Raw genomic sequence first — 24,869 nt, forward strand, 5'->3', positions numbered from 1 at the left:
CACACATACATTTGCATATACATATGCTCACCTCTTCTGATCCTGCCTCAAATATGAGCAGGTCAAAGGGTATGGCTGCCACCATGTCTATGAAGAACCATCCCTTGAAGTAATGCACAGCTATCTTAGCTGGATGGCTGACCACCTCCTCGTTTGCGTTGACATACGTAGTCCGGAAATTGATAAGAATGTCTACAATAAACATAATGTCCACTATGAGGTCCACCACGTTGAGAGGACTGCAGGAATAACCACACTCACGTCTCCTCTCCTCCTCCAGGTCATTGAGCAGGAAGGCTGCACTGTAGGGCGTGAAAATAGCGGTGTAGATGACTAGCAGCAGAATCAGCCAATCCCAGACTGCCTTAAAGGGGCTGTAGTGTAAAATGGTGAACTTGTTGATGCCTGGTGTCTGAAGCTTATACTCTGGAAGCACGTCGGCGCCTAGCGATAACACCTGAAGCATAGAGATGTGGTTACTATGACAACAATAGTGCTTTTATATTTTGCAACGACTAACAACAATATCAAAAGCTGCTAAATCAGAGCCTGGAAACAACACAGTGACTCATGTATGAAATGTACACATTATATAGTGTCAAATGCGACGATTATTTCTCTTAATTGGATTCAGTTATAGTTTTCATGATGTTAATAATAATATTTTTTTAAATTAGAAATTAGATTATTAGTATGGCAATTGGTCATGTTTATGGATTTTAGAATGTCTTTGGTATAGCATACGTTTACTTAAATGACAACATGCACCCGAGCTGAGGTTTATACAGTTTATGCAAATCCTGATGAGGATGATTTGAAAATGATCCAAAGAGCAACTTGTTATTCAGTTTAAGCCAGTTTTTTTGTGCCTATTTGTTGGCCCCATGGGCATGCTGAAAACGAGGTGTGTTCAGGCGCAATGTTGGCGCGTTGCTATTTTGAGGCAAATGAAATAGACTGCACCACTGACTAACAAAAACCTGGTCTAAAGTCAATGGCGCAGTATTTTTTTTTGTTATTTAAAGAGCGCATTAGTAATATGCGCCTATAGGCGGGTGCACAACACACGTACACTCTTCTTATTACACACACAGGGACGCGTAGCAGCACACAAACATGGCAAATATTAAAAATAAAAGGATTACAATGTAAAATATTAATATTGTTTACATAAAGATATGGTGGAATCCGGCTTGTCCCATAGATGGTCTGCTTGTGCGCTTTAACCTCACGCACGAGCATATCCGTTTCCTCGCTAGAGAAGCGTTCAGTCTTTCCGCTTGCAAATTCCGCCATGTAAATAGCAACCCGCCATGGTGCAACCGCAACTGGCTTTTAAAGGGAATGGGAAATGACACTCTGATTGGTTTATTGCACATTACGCCCAAAACACACCCATTACTCATTAAGAGAATAGGGACAACCGTTTTAGACCATGCGCTGGGCGCGCCGACCATTTTTCCCATCGTTAAACTAGCAAAAGTGGATTCGGACACACCCTAAGTGCACTTGAGCTGTACGCTTTAGACCATGCGCTTAGATCATTAAAATAGGGCCCTTAGGATTAAATGCACAGTTTTTGCTACTGCACCTTTAAGAATAAAATATGTAAATTAGTTATTCTTTCTGTACCAGCACAGATCATACTGTAGTTCAAGGCAGACCATGTTCCTGAACAATAAATAGCCATTGATGCATAAACTTGGGTGGTTTTATGTTAATGTAATCACATTCAGGTGCCAAAATCATGAACATTTCTGATCAAACCATTTTTGCAGCTTTGTTTCAAGAAAAAATTCTATTTGGATTGATGAGGAAGTTTTGCAATGTGAATGTTAGAGTATGTCTACTAGTACACTGACCTCCTTTCTTCCGAAAGATCATGATACTGTGTCTACTTTCTAGAAATTTTGGGGAAAGAGAAATTGAAGAAAAAGAGAGCAATACATCATTGCTTATGATGCAAATTTCATGATCCAGCTTTTAGATGGCAATGTTAAAAGCAGAGAGAAGGCCACATGGTGACAGGTCACGGCTGATGCAGCCATAAGTTAATAACGGACCACAGCACACCATCCCAGCCAGAGAAAAAATTACAAACAGAAAGGATGTTATGTCCTTCCCATCAGGGAACCAGGCTGAACGGAAAGGACCAGCCTGGGTGTTCAGTAAGCAAATGAATGCATATCATTATACAGTATATACCACATTATATTACCGAAGCATACAGAAATACCCTGGGTGCCTATTATTACAAATGAGTCAACAGCTGCCTAAGTTTGTACAGCAATCTATGACAGCATGCGTGTGGGACATACTAGGACAGTCTCAATGTCACAGAGGCAATTCTCCTCTCCACTCCTCCACTGATACACAGAGGATGAGAGATAATTTCCTCTTGCTTTCTGTTTCAGCAATTGCCAAGCCTTCATCTAGCCTTTGTCTGTATTTGTGTCATAGAGTGTTCTCTCACTTCTCACGCACGCACTTTGCTGAATAATGTAGGTTTCTGCTGGGAAGCCCATGGGGTGCGGACACTAAGAGGTCACACAGGAGGAAATGTTAATACAATTTAAAATAACCATTTTCTTTTTATTATAATATATTTTAAAATGTAATTTATTCCTGTGATGGCGAAGCTGAATTTTTAGCAGCCATTACTCCAGTCTTCAGTATCACATGATCCTTAATATTTGTGTAAACCATTAAACCTTTTTTCCAGGAATCTATGATAAATAGAAAGTTCAAAGGAAGAAAATTTATATAAAATAGAACTTTTTTTGTAATATTATAAACGTCTTTACTGTCACTTATCTACAGACCCCAAAAACATTTTTATTTTATTTTTAATTTAGTGCTGACTCAAAATGGGTAAAAATGTTCAAAATTATAGTGCAGGTCACAAAAGCTCTGTATTGACCAAGTCCGTCATAATTAGAATAACTGGAGCTGGCTGTAAACTATGTGTTCACCTAATTACTGTATCAGCCAGCATCCCTGTGTATCCGTAAGCATGTCTGTGTGTCACTTGATAAGTTGTGTCCTGCCAGAATGACGTTGTCCCTGCAGTGGATAAATGATTGGGATTTAATTATTAATCAATAATGCAGTGTGGTAATCAAACTCTTGCTTTTAGTGTCCTTTGTATGCTTACTTACAAATCCACCTTTTCAGCATGTACACAAGTTCTGTTTATATTTGAGATACTGTGGATAGCTTGGTTATTTTTATTCTAATATGAATGTGTTAAAAACACAAGGTTGAATGTGAATATGAGTGACTCATGAGGAACTTTTCAGTTTAATATCCTGAGGATTTTTCAATACTATTAAGAAGAGTATAAAGAGATATTATTAAAAAGGGGTCAATCAAAAAGAGTGAAATCACATTTGGCATAAAGGTTGAGGGTGCGTGGGAGGCTGAGTTTAAGGATTAGATGCCAAGACCCAGTTTAATTAGAGTCCAACTCTTCAACCAGCATGACTCAAAGGATGAAAAAGACGAAACAAGCCATCTGTGTGTGTACAGTAACTGGCCATCTGGTTAGTTATGGGCAACAAGTCTATAATGTGGCAAACAAACAAAAACAGCACCACTGACAGAAATAGACAGAAAAGGAGGGAGAGCAACACAAACTGAGACAATATTTTGCATATACTGTATGTGTTTAGTCATTAATGGTGCATCTATGCATATACTGTACACTTTCAACCCTACTATGCTTTGTACTATAATAATATAGTTTTATTTACGTCATGTTTCATTATTAGTTCCTACTACTTAGTATTATACTACTACTACTGTATACTATGTGGTTATATAATACATGTATGTTAAATAAGGTTCTTTTTCTAACTTCACTTTCCTAACTAATCACCTTAGGCGTGACCAACTATGGTCCAACTCCTGTGACACCACGTATGTCTCTGACAGAAAGGTCCCCACCTTTATCACTCAGGTTGACCCCAATTGAAATCATTCATGTTTTCTTCCTATGAGGGACTAGAAGCAAATTTTTGTTGATTTCGCTCAACTGTTCATCAGGCGGACCGTCAATGGATTCCGCCACTGAACGCGACATCAGTTGGATTTGATTGTTTTTTTACTTTTTTTTAGAACCACAGCATTACATACAATATAGTATGGCACTATGTTAGTCCATCATGTTCCCACAATATTGACAATTCTTCAAAAATGATATCGTACACATTATACAGAGAATGAAAACAAATACACCTAGTACAGGGGGAGGAAGAAATAAATAAATAAATAAATAATACAAATACAAAAATAATAATTGAGAAAGGCAGATAAGAACACAGGGTGGATATGACAGTATAACTCATGAGTATTAAAGGCATTACAGGAGCCCACCTCTTTAAGAAAACCATTTTCTTAAGTCGTAATGCAAATTATTTGTTCCATTTCGTACAACTCCCATACTTTTTTAATCCAAGCGTCGTATGATGGAGGGTCAAATTTTAACCATCTGCATGTAATACACTTGATGGCTGCAGCGAGTAAAATTTGTTGTAAATATATTTTAGCTCTACCCTCAATTTCTAGACGCACACCTAGAAGGGCTATTATGGGGTCTTCTGGGATTTCATAATGGAAGAGTAATTTCTTAATTTTGGACATGACCACAAAACATGGGTGCGGTTACCAACATGCTGGCCACAATTTCTCCAGCACTTGTCTGAGCAGGATGGATTCCATTTTGCAATTATCTGTGGAGTTCGAAAAAATCTGGTTATTATCTTCCATTTGAATTCCCTCCAGACATTAGAGTTGGTCACGAGATGTACAACGAGATGTAGATGTCTCCACAAGCTTCCTCCCAAGTTTCAAGAGGGACTGTTTCATTAATTTCGGCCTCCCATTTTTCCTTGATCTGTAATGTGTTATTTGAATTCTTGGACAAAAATAACAGATATCCTTTAGAAATAATTTCTTTGACTGCATGTCCAATTTGTATTTCTTTAAAATATACTTCTATTGGGGAGTTTTTTTAAAATAATTTCTAGTTCCTTATGCGATGTGAGTAAATGTCGCAGTTGTAAATATCTAAAAAATTCAGACCGTGAGAGTGTAAATCCATTTCTTATTTGTTCAAATGATTTAAGTGTGTCATAATGAAATAGGGTACTATTTTAATGGGCATGGAACAGAAGCTCTTTTCAGAAGCTCTATTGATCCACCGGGTTTGTGTGTCTTCTCTCATCCATGAAACCAGGGGCCTCAATTGAGCTGCCCAAAAGTAAAACCTAAAGTTTGGGAGTCCCAGCCCGACATTTGTTTTAGGCGATTGTATTTAAAGCGTTATTCTTGGCCGTTTTCCTTGCCAAACAAATTTAGAAATTATTTTATTAAGCAAATCAAAGATAGATTTTGGCACTTCTATGGGTAACATCTGAAACAAATAGTGTAATCTCAGCAGGACATTCATATGAATAGATTCAACACGGCCAATCGGAGATAGAGAGGGAGAGCTGTCCAACAATTTAAATCTTCACTAATATTTTTAATCACTTTTTTATAGTTTGTATCGTATAACTGGTCCAAAGAGGAGGGAATAAAGATGCCCAAGTATTTAAACCCATTCTTGGGCCATTTGAACCTGCTTTTAATTTGCATTTGTTTTGAAATTTGACCATTAACATCTATGGCCTCAGTTTTATCCATATTCACTTTAAATACAGAGTAGTACCCATACCTGAGAATTAGCTTTTTTAAATATGGAATTGTTGTCTCAGGTTCTGTTAGGAAAAGTAGGACATCATCAGCGTATAACGACAACTTATGTTCCTCTTCTCCAATTACAATTCCCTTAATTGCACTGTCGTCCCGAATGAGTTGAGCAAGGGGTTCGATCGATGCTGATAGCAAACAGCAAGGGCGACAATGGACATCCTTGTCTGCATCCGGGTTCTAGAGTAAAGCATCCAGATCTACAACCGTTAACTCTCACTGAGGCGAGTGGATTTGTGTATAGTGTTTGAACCCACTTTATGAAATTGGGACCAAATTTAAACCGTTTAAGAGTTTGGATCAGATACTGCCAAGATACCCGATCAAATGATAAGAATACTGCCTCTGCCTACTGCCTGTAGATTTTGTATAGCTCATAATATTTAACGCTCTACGAAGTTTATCTCCATAATATCTCTCGAGAGATAAATCCGGTTTGGTCCGGATGTATAATTTGACTAACTCATTTATTTACCCTTTTAGCAAGAATGGCAGTTAATATAGATCACTATTTAACAATGAAATAGGACGATATGACTGACATTCGGCAGGATCTTTGCCCTCTTTGTGAAATACAACAATGGTTTCATCCCTCCACGAGGGCGCCACTGTACCAGATTGCAGCGCACAATGATATGCTCTTAATAAGCATTAGTAACAAGTGGTAATTTAGTAAATTAGTAATAAGCGGAGAAACTAGTTCATTAAAGGTTTTATAGAATTAATTTATATAGCCGTTGGGTAATGGGCTTTTATTATTCTTCAATGTAGAGATTGTCTCAATTATTTCACTTTCTTTAATAGGATCATCCAGATCCTTTGCTATTGACTCTGTTCACTCATTCAATTTTAGATTATTTAGGAACGGTGCCAGAATATTATCATTAGAGCAAGTATCAGAATTTGTAGAAATCTGCAAAGGATTCTGCAATTTCATCAGGCTTAGTACGGGGATTGATAGAGATACGAGATTTTATTTTTTGTACGATGTTTGAAGATCTTTGCTCTCTTAATCTAATTGCTAACAATCTGCTAGCCCTATTGCCATGTTCATATTATCTTTGGTTAATAAGTCTTAGATTGCCTTCGATCTTATCAGCGATTAAGCTATTGTATTCTCTTCGCGCATCCTTTATTTTATTTAGTAGTTGTGGTTTTGAGGTTTGTTTATGTTGTTTCTCAAAATTTTTAATAGTGTGTTCTAATTCTTCTTGTTTAGCTACTCTCTCTCTTTTCTTGGCACTTGCGAACGAAATAATCCGACCTCTGAGATATGCTTTTGCACAATCCCAAACTATGAGTGGTGATACCTCTGTAGAGTCATTTATACTTAGATATAATTTAAGTTCTGTTGTGACAAAGAAAAATAAATTCTTTATCATTAAGGAGCGAGGCATTTAATCTCCATTGTTTGGAAGTTTGTCTATGTCCTATGCTCCATATTAGTTCCACTGGTAAATGGTCTGAAATTGTCATTGGTAATATCTTCATATCTACTATTCTATATAGCTCTTCTTTGGGAGTGAAAAAAAAATCTATCCTAGAATAAGATGCATGTCTATAAGAGTAAAATGTAAAATCTCTACAATTTGGAAATTTACTTCTACACATCTACAAGTCCAAATTCAGAAGACTGGTATTTTACCATCTCTGTTATGCGTCAGAGAGAGATGAGTTTCTTGCAAGAAAGTTTGTTTGACAGTTAGTTTGTTTTAGCTGACGAGGAATCATTTTTCTCTTCATAGGGCTATGAAGGCCCTTAACATTATAGCTTATAACCTTTATAGATCCCGTTATTAATTATATATATATATATATATATATGCAAAAGATAAGGGTAAACGTGCAGTGCAGTGTACTGACGAGAGAAGAAAAAAAAGAAGAAGAAAAAAAAAAAAACTTGGTTCCATACAGATACAGTACATAGGTGTTATACCTTTTAAAACCAACATGTTGGATAATATATAAGTGGAGGCATTTTACCATCTTTTTTTTTTAATCTCAGGGAAACAATGAGACCTGCAAAGAAAGAACTAATGCCTGGCTCACACTACAGGAGTTTTAGGCCGATTTTTGCCCGATTTACCCCCTCCCGAGAATCTGAGAAAAAATCTTGTCGAGGACCTCGATCGGTTCCGATGTTCGGCGCAGATTATCTGGTAATGTGAGGCGTTCACAGATCGAATCTTGCACCTCCCGATCTGCTCGCAGACACATCGGGGCCGCCCCGATAATATCAAACATGTTTGATATCTAGGATTATAAATCGGGCGTAAAACTATGATTACGTCAGTACTTCCACAATAGCCAATGAGAGACAGGTCTACAAGGAGACGGAAGTGACGGAAGTTTTGAAGGAAGTTTTGAAAATGTCAACCGTGAAAGCAGCTGTACGGGTCCGGTGGACAACGGAGATGGAAGAACGGATAGTGGAGATGTGGCAACAGTATGAGTGCCTATTTAATGTCTCCTCAAAAGAATACCACAACCGGAGCGACAAAGAGAAGAGCTGGGGAGAGATCGCTTCAGATTTGAACGTACCGGGTGAGTGTGAAAAGTTGCTAGCGCACTAGCTAGCAAATGTAAACATTAGATCTAGGTCAATGATCATCTGCTACATTCAGGTCTAACAAAAGATGAATTGCACAGTTAGTTTGTTTGAATAATATTACTAATATTTAATGATATTAGTTCAGTTGAATTTAGAGAGGAAACACAGTGTATGTCAGTGTCAGTGTATATTTTCAGTGGAGGAGGTGAAAACAAGAGCAACAACATTACGGACACAATACACCAAGCTTCTCAAACCTAAACCAAGTGGGAGTGGGGAGAAAGGGCTCACTCATAAGCAGGCTTGGCTGTTGAGGAATTTGGAGTTCCTCAAAAAACATGTTGCCCAACGCCCCAGTGAGACCAGTGTAAGCAGAGCAGTATTACGGACAGGCATATTGAGATATTTGCATAATTAGATATTAATTATCAGGAAATTTTCATTTAGGGGTTAACTAATCCTTTAAATTCTTGCACTGACATAAAATTGTTTTTCAGCTTGATCAATCTGTCAAAGACTTGATTGACGGGCAGGACATGGATGACCCCACCAGCGATGAGGACATTATAAATACATCCGAGGCACCAGGTAAAATATCAACTAATATAATATAATATTTTATATATATATATATATATATATATATATATATATATATATATATATATATTTAATATATATATATATATATATATATATATATATATATATAAACAAACAGTAGTGGACATTTCATTTAGCTGACGCTTTTATCCAAAAGTGACTAACAAAGGAGGAAAACAACAAAGCAATTAACTTTGAGCAGGTAATAATAGGAAAAGTGAAAAGCTCTAAACAAATGTAACAAATTATTATATCATTAGAAGTGCTAAACATTAGGGCTGGGTATCGATTCAGATGTTACAATTCGATTCGATTTCGATTCGCAAGCTCTCAAATCGATTCGATTTCGATTCTCGATTCGATTTTCGATTCGATTTTCGATTTCAATTCTCGATTTGATTTTTCGATTTCGATTCTGAATTAGATTTCGATTCGACTCAATGAATATTTAATACAAATCCTATATTTATTAAAAAAAGAAAAAGAAAAGAAAAGAAAAGAAAAGTGAACATAAGTTTTCAAGTGTTTAATTAATAAAAAGAAATTAAGAGCCACAAACCTATATATTAAACTCTTTTTATTTTAGGTACACTTGGGTACATTAAAACAGAACCCAACTCTATATTTCAGATGCATACAATGAATAGACAGGATTTTGATGCAAGATGAAAAATTGATGTTGAAAATTGGACAAGTCAGAACAGTCGCATGTCTTGATCAAACAGGTTAACAATCCTCACATAAACCCATATAAAAAACATTGCATATAATTTTTATCTGTGCCCTTCCTGTCTAACAGCTAGGCCATATACATAAATTGAATAAAGTTATCAAACAGTCTGTGCTGCATTAATTATAAATTATATATAGACTAATCAAAGTTAAAAAAAAGTTCTTTAGTCAAGAGCAGTGAGTGTTTTTCTCTGTTCCCTTTGTTATTTGATTAACTTTAACACCAGAGATAATTAGTGGCTACTGTGTACTGTCCCTTTAAGACCAGCCGCTGTTGACAGAGACGCGGATCTCACACGCGCCTCATTCTCTCACGAGTCACAACTCTTCACGTTCATCATAAGACTGCTCTTATGTTATGAAAATACTCAACAAAAAGACATTTTGGCATTATTGTGTGTTTCATTGTTCGTTCAAGCGCGAAAGATAACTCTATTCTGGGCTGTCTTGTGCGCACGCACGATATCATCGCAAGTTTTTCTGTGTCACAGTCAGGACATTCACAGGCAGCGAGATCTATTTTGTCTTGTCGCGTATGAATGGTTTAAAAGCATTTGCATGAATAAGAGCGGGATCATGTAACACTAGCCAAAGGATGACAAAAAATTAACAGATGATGCATTGCGTTAAAAGCCCAAATTTGTTTATTTCATACAAAATCGCAGCATTTTGCGTCATATAGCCTAATTGCGTATAGGCTTGACATCGCGATTGCGATATGATATGATTAAACGTGCAGCACTAATTGAGGTTATTTTATGATTTAGATAAAACTAACATAAAATCTCACAGCATTAGCTATAAAATTGAGTTTGCAAGCCTATATGAACAGTGGAGGAAAACTAATTCTTGGGTAATAGATAAATAAAGATGGAAAAAAATCGATTCTTGGCGTTTGAGAATCGATTTTGAATCGACCACATTTTAAAAAACGATTAATCGAAAAATCGATTTTTTTGCCCAGCCCTACTAAACATAAACTTTCAAACATTGTCTAGAATAGTACAGGTTAGAACAGGGAAGGATTTAACAAATGGTGAAAGAGAAGGTGAATAAAGTTTTTTTTAGAGTCAACATCAGCAAGATGCAGTTAAGAGTGAGAGAGTGAATATTTCAGCCATTTCTTGATTATCGCAAGGGATTTGGGTGTCTGGGTAGGGTTCAAAAGATCATTCCTCTAAAGAGGAACCATGAACGTGAATGTTTGGGAACATAATTTCATGCCGTTCCATAATGGTACCATGTCACTCATTCAACAACTTCAGGCTTCAAAGTGGACGTAAATTTGTGAGAGGCAATGGAGGCAAGTTCTGTGCACAAGTTGAACTTGACGTGGGCAGTGACCAGTAGCCAATGAAGAGAGGTGTACTGTGGGCTCACTAAATTAATGGTACACTATGTAACTTTGGCCCTCTAATGGTTAAATAACAAAATAAAAAATTTGCAGGAGAACATTGTTTTGGTTGTGCTTAGGCTCTGCATGACTGTGTGGACGAATATGGTTATCCTACTGTTCATAAAACAGTCACTACTAGGCTTAAGAGATATAACCAGTTTGGATGGAAAGGATCTCAAGCTGAATAGCTGAAGATATTACTGTAGCTATGCCCATTATCAGACACAGTACTTCCTTGAAAATAAATTCAAGCACAGCGCTACAACAACCCATAATGAAATTACCCTTTTTAACAATAAACTCTGTTAGAAAGCTGCATATGGCAGTTTATCAATAAAATACCTTACTCACTTGTCTCCCTGTTGCTTTTACTTTACTTCAAATACCTCAGTTCTCGCCATCTCAGAAAAGACAAGCCAATGTTTATTTTCGTTTTATTACGAGCTCTGTTGCATTCTCTTTTTGCCAGCAGATTCTCCTCTGTAATCCATCCCGCTAGGGAAAAAAGTTAAATAGTGTACCTTTAATTATATAAATTACTTGTTTTGCAATGTTTTGAGAGAGGTTCCAACATTACATAAAAAAAATGACTAAATATTAATTTGGAGAATTGGTTATAACATTTTGTTGAAAGTTTAGGAAGACACATTTTATGGAGGGAGAACTACTTTATGACAAATTAATTCACATGTATAATTTACCATTTAATTTATCCTGTGGTGGCAAAGCTGAATTTCCAGCATCATTACTCCAGTCTTCAGTGTCACATGCTCCTTCAGAAATCATTCTAATATGCTGTCTTGCTGCTTTAGAAACATTTCTGATTATTTTAAATGTTGAAAACAGCAGTGCTGCTTCAAATTTTTGAGGTAACAATTTTCAAAAGTCTTTGATGAATATAGATGTACCCACATAAAGACACTCTCAGACATGACCTTGATTGCAAAATTCTAAAGGATTAATTTAAAATATTGTAATTGATACAGTACTACAACTTCTCAACATCAACTGTGTTCATAATGTTTAGTCACTAGGTTGTGTCTTAACTTGTTTGACTTCATATTGTCAGAAGTTAATATTTTGAGGCACGTAACACACTGTGGTCTCTCTTCATTACCAACCATTGTACTGGTGAATCAGAGGGCAAGATATGCCTCGTCATATTGTCTTTTTACTGCAGCGGACTTGACGGCCGAACTGCGCCGCAACAGCTTGAGACTGTCTACTGGAAACGGAAAAATGAGCGTTGCAAATCGGAAATATGTCAGAAATAGAATGGTTTATCAGTTTACTGTCAGGGATTGTCCTGTTGCGTCACGCCGCATCCAGTAGACAGCATCACTGATTATAATGGGTTCTACTTCTGGACAGGTTGTTTTGGTATTTGTGAATAATTTTTACGTTTTACGAATTATGTTTACCTGGCACTAGCAGTCCTTTCACAAACTTGCTTAGTGCATAATCATGCATCATTCATTTATTTTACAGGGCTTCTAGCAATACTGAATTCTTATTCTTCAACCGCTCCATCTAGTGGTCTGTTATTGCCCGACAAAAAACGCTACAACCGATAACAGACCACTTAAGCGGGTACTGCGAGTCCTGAGGTAATAAATGTCAAATTAATCAAATAACTGCATAATAAGCGGGACAATTACGCAGTGGGGCTTGTATCACCCAGAAGAGGTTTCTTTTGCATAACAATCTGCTGACTGTACAATATCCCTTAGCCTTGTTGTGCCCCCAAGCTTGGGAACCACTGATATAGTGTGTGTGTGTCTGTGTTAGTCCTGTCTTTTACTTTTACTCCCAGCTGCAGGCCTCTTATTTCTATAATTATTAAAACAACCCTTTATATGTCTGACTTTCCAATAGAGAGACACTAATGTAGAATTTAATAGTAATTAATAGCCTTTGTGAAAGCACTTTGTTGACTCCACTTTTTTTGGGTGTTGCATTTATAATAGTAAACATCTCTCACCTGTGTGACCTTCTCTGTGACGTTGTGTGTCCGATCTTTGACCTTTGGTGCGATGATGGTTTTCTCTGAGGAATGCGGAGATGATGCCCGCTTGTCATTGTTTGTCTCTGAGAAGTTCAGAGTGATGAGAGGGATCTTGTTGATGGTGCTGTACTTGGTGAGGTTTGAGTCAGACGTGGAGCCCAGAAGGCTGGACTTGATCTGATTAAATGGACCTGAAGCACATACACACAAATTATGAGCAATGTACAACTCTCTCTCATCCAGCAGGACTCACATTAATAGTGACATCAACACTGTTTATTTTAAGAATCTGCATTTCCAGACAAGTATTATTAAAATCATCACTAAGAACAACAATTGCAAGACAATTGCAAACACAAATACAAAGACAGCAGACGCACAGACGACAGAGACATGCCAACGATTAAATCAAAGAAGTGAAGCTCTAGCCATACCCCCAGCCATCCAAGAGCGCGACACTAGCCAACAAGAAGAGAGCGAAAGAGAGAGGGAACAGAGGGGAGCAGAAAATGATTTAACTTTTGAAAAAGTCAGGAGGTCAAAGGTTAGGAGAACATGGTATGATCTCAAGAACTTTACTGATGTAAACAGATCGCTGAACTAAAATGGTCCACAGTCTTGTAAATTGAAAAGATTTATGATAAGAATACTACAAGAATCTAAACAATCCATTCTCCTGTGAAAACCATGTAGGTTCAGAAAGAGAGATTTAGAAAAAGAAAAGGGAGAGGAAGAATAAAAAGACAGAAGAAGCTGCAAAAGCTGAAACTTAGTTCTTAAAAAAAGTGATTTCTATCCCATGCACTTTCATGTCACATAAGACATTATGCATGCAAATGTCTCCTCTGTCCCTCTGTCACACGTACACTTATTTATCAGTATTTTCTTTGAAAGTATTCTGTGATTGTAAATTTGATGCATTTCGGGAGCATTCAGTGTAAGCCCGAGCATGCTTCATACAGACAGGCAGGCAGGCATGTGCTGAGAAACAGCTCTGTTACCTTTAATACTACGCCCATTGTCTGAGAGAGCAATAGATCACAGATGGACAGGGTGAAAGGAGAGAAAGACAGTGAAAGGCAGTCAAAACCATCAGTGATAGGTGAGATCTATTAGGTTTTTAAACTGTGTGTGAGATGTACCTAATGGAAAGTAGGTTCATAAAGACAATAAATAATTTAGGTGGGGAGGAACTATAAATAATGATTTTGGGTGGATTTAACAATTGTGAATTTCCCCAATATTGCTGCTACTTTTAGAAAACATAGTAAGAAAAACGTATTTATTTTACATTTGCTTATTTCTGTAGTAACTTCAGAAGGACATTAGCGTCAGGATGGAGGGTTTATTTTCAGTGGCATCATGGAATACGTTGGAGTATATATGTTGGAATACATGGAATATATATGTTTATATTATATGATCATTTGACTGCATGTTGTTTTTACACATATATATTTGTTTTGTTTTTTGTGCAATTTTTTTTATTAAGATTATAAGAGAACCTTAAGGAACATATTAAAAAAAATCCATATCATGACCCCATTTAAAGTGGCATTTTTGCTCATATAGCAAATGTGGTTAAGGTGTCTAATTTTAAGGTGTCCTTGTAATTATACATACATAAATACTTAGTAATATTAATTAACTAAATGTACTTTCTATAGGGTTACGATTAGTTGCATGTAATTATGCATAATTTTAGTTATTACTAAAGTAACTACATGTAATGTGTAAAAAGGACACTAAACTAAAGTGTTACCACAAATGTACGCTTTCATATTTTATATTATGTAGAGACCACTAGTTTTAAATTGTGCTTAAATGATAATGCTGTGAGATGGTTTTATTAAATATTTTGGTCAATAAATAACCTTAGTTTTGACAATTACAAATCAAAATTATCACATGAAACAAAATGATAACATTAAAACAAAAGGGTAAGACTCTATATAAATTGATATGATATGTAAACGTGTGCATATTTAATATGATGGTCTTTTTCATATTAAAATGTATATTTTATATGGCACGTTTAATTCAGATTAAAAGCAATGGATATCAGGGTTATAAATTGAATAATGGTACTTCATTAAGTATTATTTTGGGGAATTTATTCTTGAGTACTAATGAAACATGCATTTTTACTTCAAAGTAAAAGGCCTTCAAGTACAAGCTACATATTTCACTGGTTATCATGATGGGAATCTATAATCTTCTTTAAAAGACATATTTTTGTCTGTTTTACTAAACTAACAAGTCACATGATGTTCCTGTGAATTTTACTGCACTTTTATTTAACAATAAAACCAATGTGGCGAGGGGGGCGTGGTCTGCAGCGGAGGAACAGGTGCGGAGACGAGCGGTGATGAAAAGGTCAAGTGAATAATGACTAACACCTGTCTCTAATTCTAGTGAATGACAGAGAGACGGATATAAGCACCTGCACACCTGGGACAGGGGGAGAGAGAGATCTTTTCCCCATGGAATGTTATATTGTGCTTGGTGTGAGAGAAGAACCCCTGTGTGGATTTTTTCTGTTTGATTTTGTAGTTAATAAAGACTCAGACTTTCTCGCCACCTTGACTTCTTTGTCATTTTTATTTGAACCGTTCGTTTACAATCAATTTCAATTGGCCTCAGAGCTATAGTCAATCGTCCTTGTGAAGATATATCTCTACAGTCATGGCAACATTTTATACCTTTGACCTAAAGCAATGCTTCTGAATTAAGTTATAGCTATAATTTAATTATAGCAGTTCATAACCAATGATATTCAAGTGCCAAACAACTATAAAACAAGCTGCAGTTGAATTTAATGCTCAGTAATTTCAGGTAACACATTTTAGGATATAGGTCAAAGTTTAACACCTGCTGTGTCCTAGAGCCTTACAAAGTCAAGGCATTGAGAAAATTATTAATTTTAATGAGGAAAAAAACTGCCCTGTCTCTTGATTTCATTAGTCAGTTTCAAGGGCTAAGAAAAAAGATAATTTTTTACTTTTAAATATTTAAGTACAGTTAAATGTGGAAACCTTAATTTGACCCGAGTATATTTTTGGCTAGATACTTTGAGTAAAAGTCTGACACTACACCCATAACCAAGTATAATTCTCAAGGAAATATCTTACCCTATTCATATGTAGAACCTTCTTTTTTATTTAAAAAAGTTTCTAAATTAATTGCAGCATATAGAATTGTAGTGGAAATTACAATGGACATATATTACAATGGATAAAATAGGATCAACAGACGTGAATAGAAAGACCCAACAAAGATGAGTTAACAGTGTGCATATACTGTATGTGTGGCTGTTTTTCATTTTTGCACCTTCCAGTTCATTGGTTGCTGTGATTTTACCAAATCAAGTCACTTTATTAGAACCACAAACTAAATCTGGTTGTATAAAAATTCATAAAAGCTTATGCTTGTGTATTTAGAAACGTGTGCATACCTTCGCTAGCATGGCGATCACGGTACGTCCTCTGTGTGTGCGTACTGAGTCCTTCTAAATCTTGTGTAGATGATGGTCTCCTAAATGTGCACATACTGGCCTGTGATGCCATCTTGGATGCAGTCACCAAAGGCTCCTGGGGGTCCATCCGTTCCCAGGGGCCCCGTGGAGACGAGTGATCCTGTGGCCCTGAGATCGGCGAGCATGACCCCAGACAACTCTGGCCAATCAGAGCCCGGGTGTCATTTCCATAGGAGGGGCTACAGCTCTCGCCGGTTGGTGGATGGAGTTCACGTGGAGAGAGGGAAAGGGAGAGAGATGACGAGCAGGAAGAGCGTTTCTCATTCTGATCAGCCGAATGAATGGTCACCTCATCCGGGTCTTCTTGGGGGAGGGATTGCTTACTCACTCCTAGCATGCTTAGAGGGGCAGGCAGACGAAAACGGAAGAAACGTCCTTTTTCTACAAAAAAGTGACAGAGGAGTGACAAAGTGACACCAGGAGTTCAGGGGAGGTAACCAGAAAGAAGCATTATTTTATTATATTGTATAAAATGTAATAAAAAATACATGTCCTTCTCCAGGGTTGTAAATTAATGGGAGCTTGGGTAATTCAAAATACAAGATAAGGGGCCCTGTACAATTAAGGGAGTTTTTGCGATAGCACAAAAGATATTTTAAATGAAATCTTAGAGATTTCTGTCCCTCCATTGACAGTCCACAAAACTACCAATTTATAGCTTCAAAAAGTTCATACAGAAATTGTGAAACTAATCCATATGAATTGAGCAGTTTAGTCAAAATTGTCTGAAGAAACTTGATCACTTTATATGATGAACAGATTGAACTTTTATTCACATAACATCGATCAGCAAACATAGACAAAAGTTCAACCGTACTTGTTTGATGCGTGAGAACAAACCTCATTGGTTCTTGCAGAAGCTCAAACATACTGCGTTACACACGAATGAACCTGCAAACATACTTGAGCTTCCATTTACCATATCTGTTGTGTGTGGTGATGAATGTTTATATGTGAATAAAAGCCTAAATTAAATACAAAGTTCTGTCATGAAACTAGATGGAGGAGGCTGATAGGTCCTTAACTCAGTCTGCTTGCAATCACATCATTCTCTATAGGGCACAGCTGATTGGTTCCAGCTATATCAGTAGCCAATGAGCTTGCTGCTCAACCTTCAAATACCTGGTCAGCATTTGCTGTAGCAGTGCAGCACACTTTCAGAAAAAGGCTGTTGAGACAAAGCCTCCAGCACCATGGAGAGGTCCCACTCTGGAACCGCTCTTCTAGTGACTGGAAGAGAACGATATGCGCCCTTCATAAATCTAAATATAAGAGGGTGTTGTGCACCACCCTCAAACAGCAGCCTCAAACCCAACATGACATGATAGCCACTAAATAGACCTTAATAGTAGAGAAAGATTTTCCAACATCCATAAGGTCTTGCAGAAAACACAAAATATCAGAAACTGAGCACTGATATGATACCACCCGGCGCCCTTCACACAACTCCTCAAACACACGCCACTTAGAGTCATAAAGGGACTGTGTAGAAGAGGCCCTAGCATTCTGAATAGTGTCAATAACACGTGGGGGGGGGGAACCCCAGTGTGTTTAAGTTTGACCTCTCACGGGCCAGGCACAGAGGGCAAGCCTGTCTGGATGAAGATGGTAATTTTACCAGTTCGCTTGGGACAAGAGGTCCGAGAGTAATGGGAGGGGCCACAGCTGGGCATACAGCAGAGGAATAATCTCTGCGAGCCATGGTGTTTTGGGCCACCTGCTACCAAAATCAGTCAGGCTCAAAAATCAAAATCATCTCTCACCCTGACCAGAGTCAGTGTTAAAAGGCAAAGGAACTGCGTAGAGCAACATGTTAGGCCAGTGCGTCCATGATGAGGGGGCATCCTCATCCAGTAGCGAGAAGAACATAGGACAATGGCGTTTTCATGTGAGGCAAAGAGATCAACGGTAGCCTGGCCCAATCTCTCCCACAGCAGACTCAGTATCTGAGGATGGATGCGCCAGTCTCCATTGAGTGGGTTCCCCCTCGACAAGAGGTCTGCGCCCCTGTTCAGTATGCCCGGGACATGGGTCGCCCGTAAGTGAGAAAGTGCCACCAGCTCCATATTAATAGCTTGTGAGCTAGAGCATGAAGCTTAGAGTAGAGCATCCCCCCTTTGCCGTTGATATGTGCTACAGCTGTGGTATTGTCCCAGCATACCAGCACGTGATGCCCCTGCAAACAGGGCAGAAAATGATTCAGAGCCTTCCACACATTGAGGAGCTCCAAATAATTTAAATGGGCTGAGTGAAGTGTGCTTGGCCACACACCATTTACAGTTCTGCCCTCCTGGGTGGCCCCACACCCTGTTAAGGATGCGTCTGTTGTTACCACTTTCCACAACATGATCGCCCGAGGGGGGTCCGCATTCTTCCAGTGCTGTGCACGAGTACATCACTATGACAGAGCAGCACAGATTGCTTAAAGGGCTGAGATGAAGAGATAAAACCCACTTCATGAATGCCGTCATTCAGCCTGAGACATGTGATATTGTACCCTCACTCCTTCTCTGAATTGTGAAAGGCAATTCGTTAAGGAGAGAATGTGCTCTCGTGAGAGATGCGCACGCATTATAAATGAAGTTCCTAAACATAAGTTAGGGAGGAGTGAGCCAATCTAATCTTCAATCAACAGCCTGAGTATATACTGTAAGCAGCCGCTTACCTCTCTCTAGCATCAGCTGTTCCAGCACCTCTCCCTTTCCGAATCGTTGTGTGATCCTTCATGTTTTTAACCATGGAGGCTCTCCCATTCGGATTGCAGTTTGGGCCCTCCTATCCGAACAAGCGGACTAGAGGTACCAAGGATCGTATGTCCCTTGAGTGCAGCGGGCCCTTATGCGTTTACGCGATCTAAGCCCCCCGCGTCAGAAGGACGGTAGTTCTGCATTTTCTCTATATACCGTAGGCTCCCTCTTTCTGTGGTAGGGAGGTTCGCTTTGGATATCAGTGGCCTGTTTGCCTAGGGACAAGTACCTCCTCCTCCGTCTGTGACATCTGGGAGCCCCATGTTCCTTTGACTTCATGGGGCTCCATGTCATGGACACTGAGGCAGGGCATTCTCCAGCTTCGTACTCAAACCTCCAGTCCCAAGATACTTTTGGGGGGTATATCAGAGCTTGAGTTGAAGATGCTTCATCGAGCCCCTCATTAGCCGACAGCAGGCCAAATGAGTTTAACCTAATATCTTAAAGATTTTATGGGCAAACAAACTCATTAAATGAAGTTCCTAAACGTAAGTTAGGGAGGAGTGAGCCAATCTAATCTTTCAATCAACAGCCTGAGTATATAAGCAGCCGCTTACCTCTCTCTAGCATCAGCTGTTCCAGCATCCCTCCACCTCCCCAAACTCCACCTTCATCTTAGGTACCTTGCCCTTCGTAATCATATCCTACATTTAGCCACTGTGCGGGGTATATCAGAGCTCGAGTTGAAGCTGCTTCATCGAGCCCCTCAGTAGCGGACAGCAAGTCAAATAAGTTTAACCTAATATCTTAAATATTTTATGGGTAAACAAACTTGTTAATTGAATTCAGCTCAAAACCCAGAAATATAACATTCTGAGCGGGAGTGAATTTGCTTTTGCTCACATTCACTCTGAAGCCTAGCGATGTGATGTAAGCGAGCAAACGAGCAGTGTTTTGCATCACTTTCTCTCTCGAATCGGCTATAATCAGCCAATCGTCTATGTATGTCAGGATTTTGAGCCCCGCTATTCTCAGCGGTGCGAAGCCCATCTCCGCACACAGACAGAACGCTCTCGGACTAAGAGATAGCCCGAAAGGAAGAACTGTGACATATGCCTTGGTAGGCCGACAGAACCGTCCTTCTCTCTTTGGAATTAGGAAGGGGGGGGGCTGACCTCGCTGACAGATAGCCTCCGTCTTTTGAACGGAAATACAAAGCTGTGACTGTGGCTTGCCGCAAGATTTTATTGCCTTGCCTGGCATCCAGAGCAGGGGGGTTATAGTCCAGGCAAAGTAACTCATTTTGGAGCCAAAAATAGAACTAATTGTAAAAGAATTTTTTTCAGTTTAGATAATTTCTATGAGGTGTCCAGAACAACATACTAAAAGTCCTAAGAAATCCTAGTTGAGGAAATATGTTAAATTCTCATCAATCCGAGATGTGTGCCAATAAGGCCAGGCAACAATACAACCCAATGGGGCTATTTTTTTCCTTTACTCCTATCAAAATGAAACTTCACACAATTAAAGTACCCATGAAAAGTAAAAAATTTTGTATTACAAGTTTCTTTGAAAATTTATTTGAATATGCAAATGAGCTACACTAATCGAATATGCCCAAAATACACCCAAATAGGCTTAATTTTTTCCTTTACTCCTACCACAATAAAACTTTACATAGTAAAAGTATACATGAAAAGTTACTTTTTTTGTATTACAAGTTTCTTTTGAAATGAATCTGAATATGCAAATGAGCAATATACTAATCGAATATGCCCAAAATACACCCTAATGGTAGCCTGGGTTTCCTCCTGCTGCCTTGAGCGCAGCGCGATTTTATTCACGCTGGTAGGCAGCCTGGATACCATGGACCAGATTTTCCCCTCAAAAAGGGAACCAATCACAGAACGGGGAGGGAGCAGCAAGACGATGACGTCTATGCTACACAACGAAGCAGTTTGTTTATATCTATGGAATTCAACATGGCATCAGACTAAGAAACCATAAAGTCACAAGTAGAAAAAAAGGGGCCAAATAACTAACACATTCATGTCCATTCAGTAAGTTAACCTATGCATAAACACGATCAATTTGAAGTCACTTGCCACACTTACCTGGGTCACTTGCCACAAAAACACTTTTATTGATCTTAAAGGGTTAGTTCACCCAAAAATGAAAATTCTGTCTTTAATTACTTACCATCATGTTGTTCCAACCCCGTAAGACTTTCGTTCATCTTCGGAACACAAATTAAGATATTTTTGATTAAATCTGAGAGCTGTCTCACTTGCTGGCCTAGAATAGTTATTAAAGACGTTAAAATAGTCCAAGTGACTACAGAGGCTCAACCATATGCTTATCAAGCGAGGAGAATACTTTTTGTGCGCAAAAAACAAACAAAACTAACGACTTTATTCCACTATTCATTTCCTTCTCTCTGGGCCTTGAGTGAATTCACCTAGTGTTTTAGCGCAGCGCGTCTGTTGCACGTCAACGCGTAGGCTCACTATTGGCCGACGCTGGTCATGTGTGTGATGCGTGTGACGTACAACACAGAAGCGCTACGCTAAAACACTACGCGAAGTCACTCAGGCCCACGGAGAAGAAAATAAACAGTGGAATAAAGTCGTTAGTTTTGTTTGTTTTTTGCGCACAAAAAGTATTCTCGTCGCTTGATAAACATATGGTTGAGCCACTGTAGTCACTTGGACTATTTTAACGATGTCTTTAATAACTACTAGTGCAAAATGCCCGTGCAAAATCAGTTCTGTGTGTGTTTTTAGTAATTGTTGGTTTGGTGCCCGTGAAAGAGACTGTGAACGCATTGAATTCAGGGAGCAGGCTAGGTTACTACAATTGATGGCCGTGAATAAAATATAAAATTCAGAAGTAAACAGGATAGCTGACAGAGTGTTTATGTCAGAATGTTTATTTTTAAACCACAACCTTCTAAGTGCTTCTTTTACCGATATATTTAAGAAAACGCTATGCTTGAGCAAACAGTTTGTGAATAGGCTACTACAAATGATGTCCGTGAAAGAGACTGTGATCGCATTGAATAGGATATGTTTAGTTACTACCAAGCCAGGCAGTTTTCAGGTTAGAGGCCAGTCTAAAAGCAGCATTGCCATCACCCATTGGCAGTAGGATGATTGGATGAAGATTGAGCAGATGTATTTGTCATAGATATGAATGGTGTTTCTGCCTATATGCAAATTAGGACATATTCAATAAGTGTGGCGCTCATGTGCATATTCAAATTCATTTCAAAAGAAACTTGTAATACAAAAAAAGTTACTTTTTATGTATAGTTTTACTATGTAAATTTTTACTGTGGTAGGAGTAAAGGAAAAAATTAAGCCTATTTGGGTGTATTTTGGGCATATTCGATTAGTGTATAGCTCATTTGCATATTCAAATACATTTTCAAAGAAACTTGTAATACAAAAAATGTTACTTTTCATGGGTACTTTCATTGTGCAAAGTTTCATTTTGATAGGAGTAAAGGAAAAAAATAGCCCCATTGGGTTGTATTGTTGCCTGGCCTTATTGGCACACATCTCGGATTGATGAGAATTTAACATATTTCCTCAACTAGGATTTCTTAGGACTTTTAGTATGTTGTTCTGGACACCTCATAGAAATTATCTAAGCTGAAAAAAATTCTTTTACAATTTGTCTGTCGTAAAACGCTATTTTGCCTGGACTATTAGGCGGCCGCACAGAGGACATCTGGTGCGGCACAGGCTTTCTAGGATGGCAAAGTGTGAAACCCTCATCCTCCTTATTCTTGTCATTGCAGAGCTTGTCATTGCAACCAGCGTTCCAGCGATGCACTGCTTTTCACTATCGGGGAGACCAGATAGATTAAGCCACAGTGCACATCCTCCTATGATCGAGAGAGCCATTGAACGCGCGCTAGCTTGGACAGCTTGATGGGAATTAGGGACAACGAGGTCATTGACAGTGACTATCTCCTTCCAGAGAGCAGGCGTCCCTTTCTTCAGTTGTTCTCCCATGTCGACCAGGGGCTTGGCCTGATAAGCAGAAAGCAGGGAGGAGACGTTGAGGGCTCTTACAGCCAAGGCCGAGGCTGTATAAGAGGCCTGGTGGATGGACGCAAATGATAGTAAATGTAAATGATAACAGAATTAAAATTTTTGGGTGAAGTAGGGTTGCTTCTAGGTCTCAGCCCTCAGGTGAGGGGGGCAGCAATGAGGGTCATTGCATGTTTTTGCATAGTCTCAGTGTAGGAATAAAAAGAAAGTAGAATACATGATTATTAACACCAGAAAAACTAATGATAGTAGTCATCAAACAAAGTTACTCTGATGGGGACAATGCAGGAAATCATCTGCAGCCACATGGTCCTACACACACTGTGAATCTTTAACAAGAACTGCCTGAATGTTAAAGAAGCAGAAATGTCTATGTTGTAGGGAAAACTGGGACATCAATAAAATTCAGAGAGAAAGGAGATGAAACATGCATTAAATTTGAATTCTCTCTATGTCTCTTTTTCCTCCGGAGGGCAAGACAGCCCTAGGACTCCACATGGATTTTTATTACCTGAGCTTCATTCCAACCAAAAAGAAAATCCAGCTAAATTATTTATGGACCAGAGAGACCAGCTTATTATATTACATTATATTAAACATTATATTATTGGCAATACCACAACACTGGGTGTAGGAGAGCTTCTTGAAAGCTTGATGCCCAATAAAATCATTACTGGTGTCCTAGAAAAGCTCATGCCATCCGTTTCTGTTGTATTTGTGTAGTTGACATGACATTTCAAGCAGCGTCAGCAGTTTTCTGCAGTCTGAAGCTACATCTACACTTATCTGAATACATTTGAAAATGCATATTTTTCTCGACACTTTGGCCTTCGTCTACACTGAGACAGCTTTTCGAAGACACCAATCTGGATGGGGGGGGGGCATCTGAAACGGTTCGGTTAGAGAGGCCGAACCGTTTCAGACACCATAAGAAAAGAGGTGACAAAGTTGGGAGGAACACATTCAAATGATTCCGACTCCTCACTCTTGGCTGGTTACTATCACAGCCAGGGAATATGGGGGAAGTACTCTGGGTTTGTGCCAAAACACCAAGCTCAGAACCCTCTCCTTGGACAGCACGCCAAATACGCTTACTCTTTTGAACTCGTGAAGAGAAAATTAAAGCGTTTTTTGACCTTGGATGCATGTAAACCTTTTGTAGGAGACCTCCAAAACAACATTAGGAACCTTTAAAACAGCATACAGGGACACACACTATTATTACATTTTTTATTTAATTCAAAAGCTAAACGAAGGCCTTGTACATTATTATCAAGAATCTATATTTTTTTATCTTTGCATTGTGATTTCTCAATTTCTCTGTCTGTCTCTTCCCCTGGGGTTTCAGTACCACGCCAGCATTAATTAAAAGTCTCCAAACTGGGCTATTTATATCACTCCTTCATCAAAACAGCCTAATGCATCCCACAAATGACGTTTTTTTGAGTGGGACATCCTTCAATTTTTATCAGAGTACCTTACCTAATAAATCATTGACACAATCAGGATGGAAAAGCTTTTCATTTACATTTTACTAGCTAGTTTGTTTCT

At 38.5% G+C, this 24,869-nt stretch overlaps 1 protein-coding gene across 3 annotated transcripts in view; it reads right to left on the reverse strand.

Moving 5' to 3' along the window:
• Positions 1-24,869, reverse strand: part of LOC307165696 (potassium channel, voltage gated eag related subfamily H, member 7) — an 80,051-nt gene that overhangs the window by 23,000 nt on the left and 32,182 nt on the right. The window contains exons 4-8 of one of the 3 annotated variants that reach the window (XM_079883578.1): positions 16,493-16,954; positions 14,040-14,060; positions 13,473-13,496; positions 13,015-13,229; positions 32-457 (exon numbers count right to left, since the gene is read on the reverse strand). In XM_079883578.1, coding sequence (XP_079739704.1) covers positions 32-457; positions 13,015-13,229; positions 13,473-13,496; positions 14,040-14,060; positions 16,493-16,954 — 1,148 coding nt within the window. The remainder of the gene's footprint in view (positions 1-31; positions 458-13,014; positions 13,230-13,472; positions 13,497-14,039; positions 14,061-16,492; positions 16,955-24,869) is intronic. The other 2 variants (XM_079883579.1, XM_079883580.1) reach the window with 2 other exon arrangements.

This window comes from Squalius cephalus (assembly GCF_949319135.1).
Source record: "Squalius cephalus genome assembly, chromosome: 10".
NCBI lineage: Eukaryota > Metazoa > Chordata > Actinopteri > Cypriniformes > Leuciscidae > Squalius > Squalius cephalus.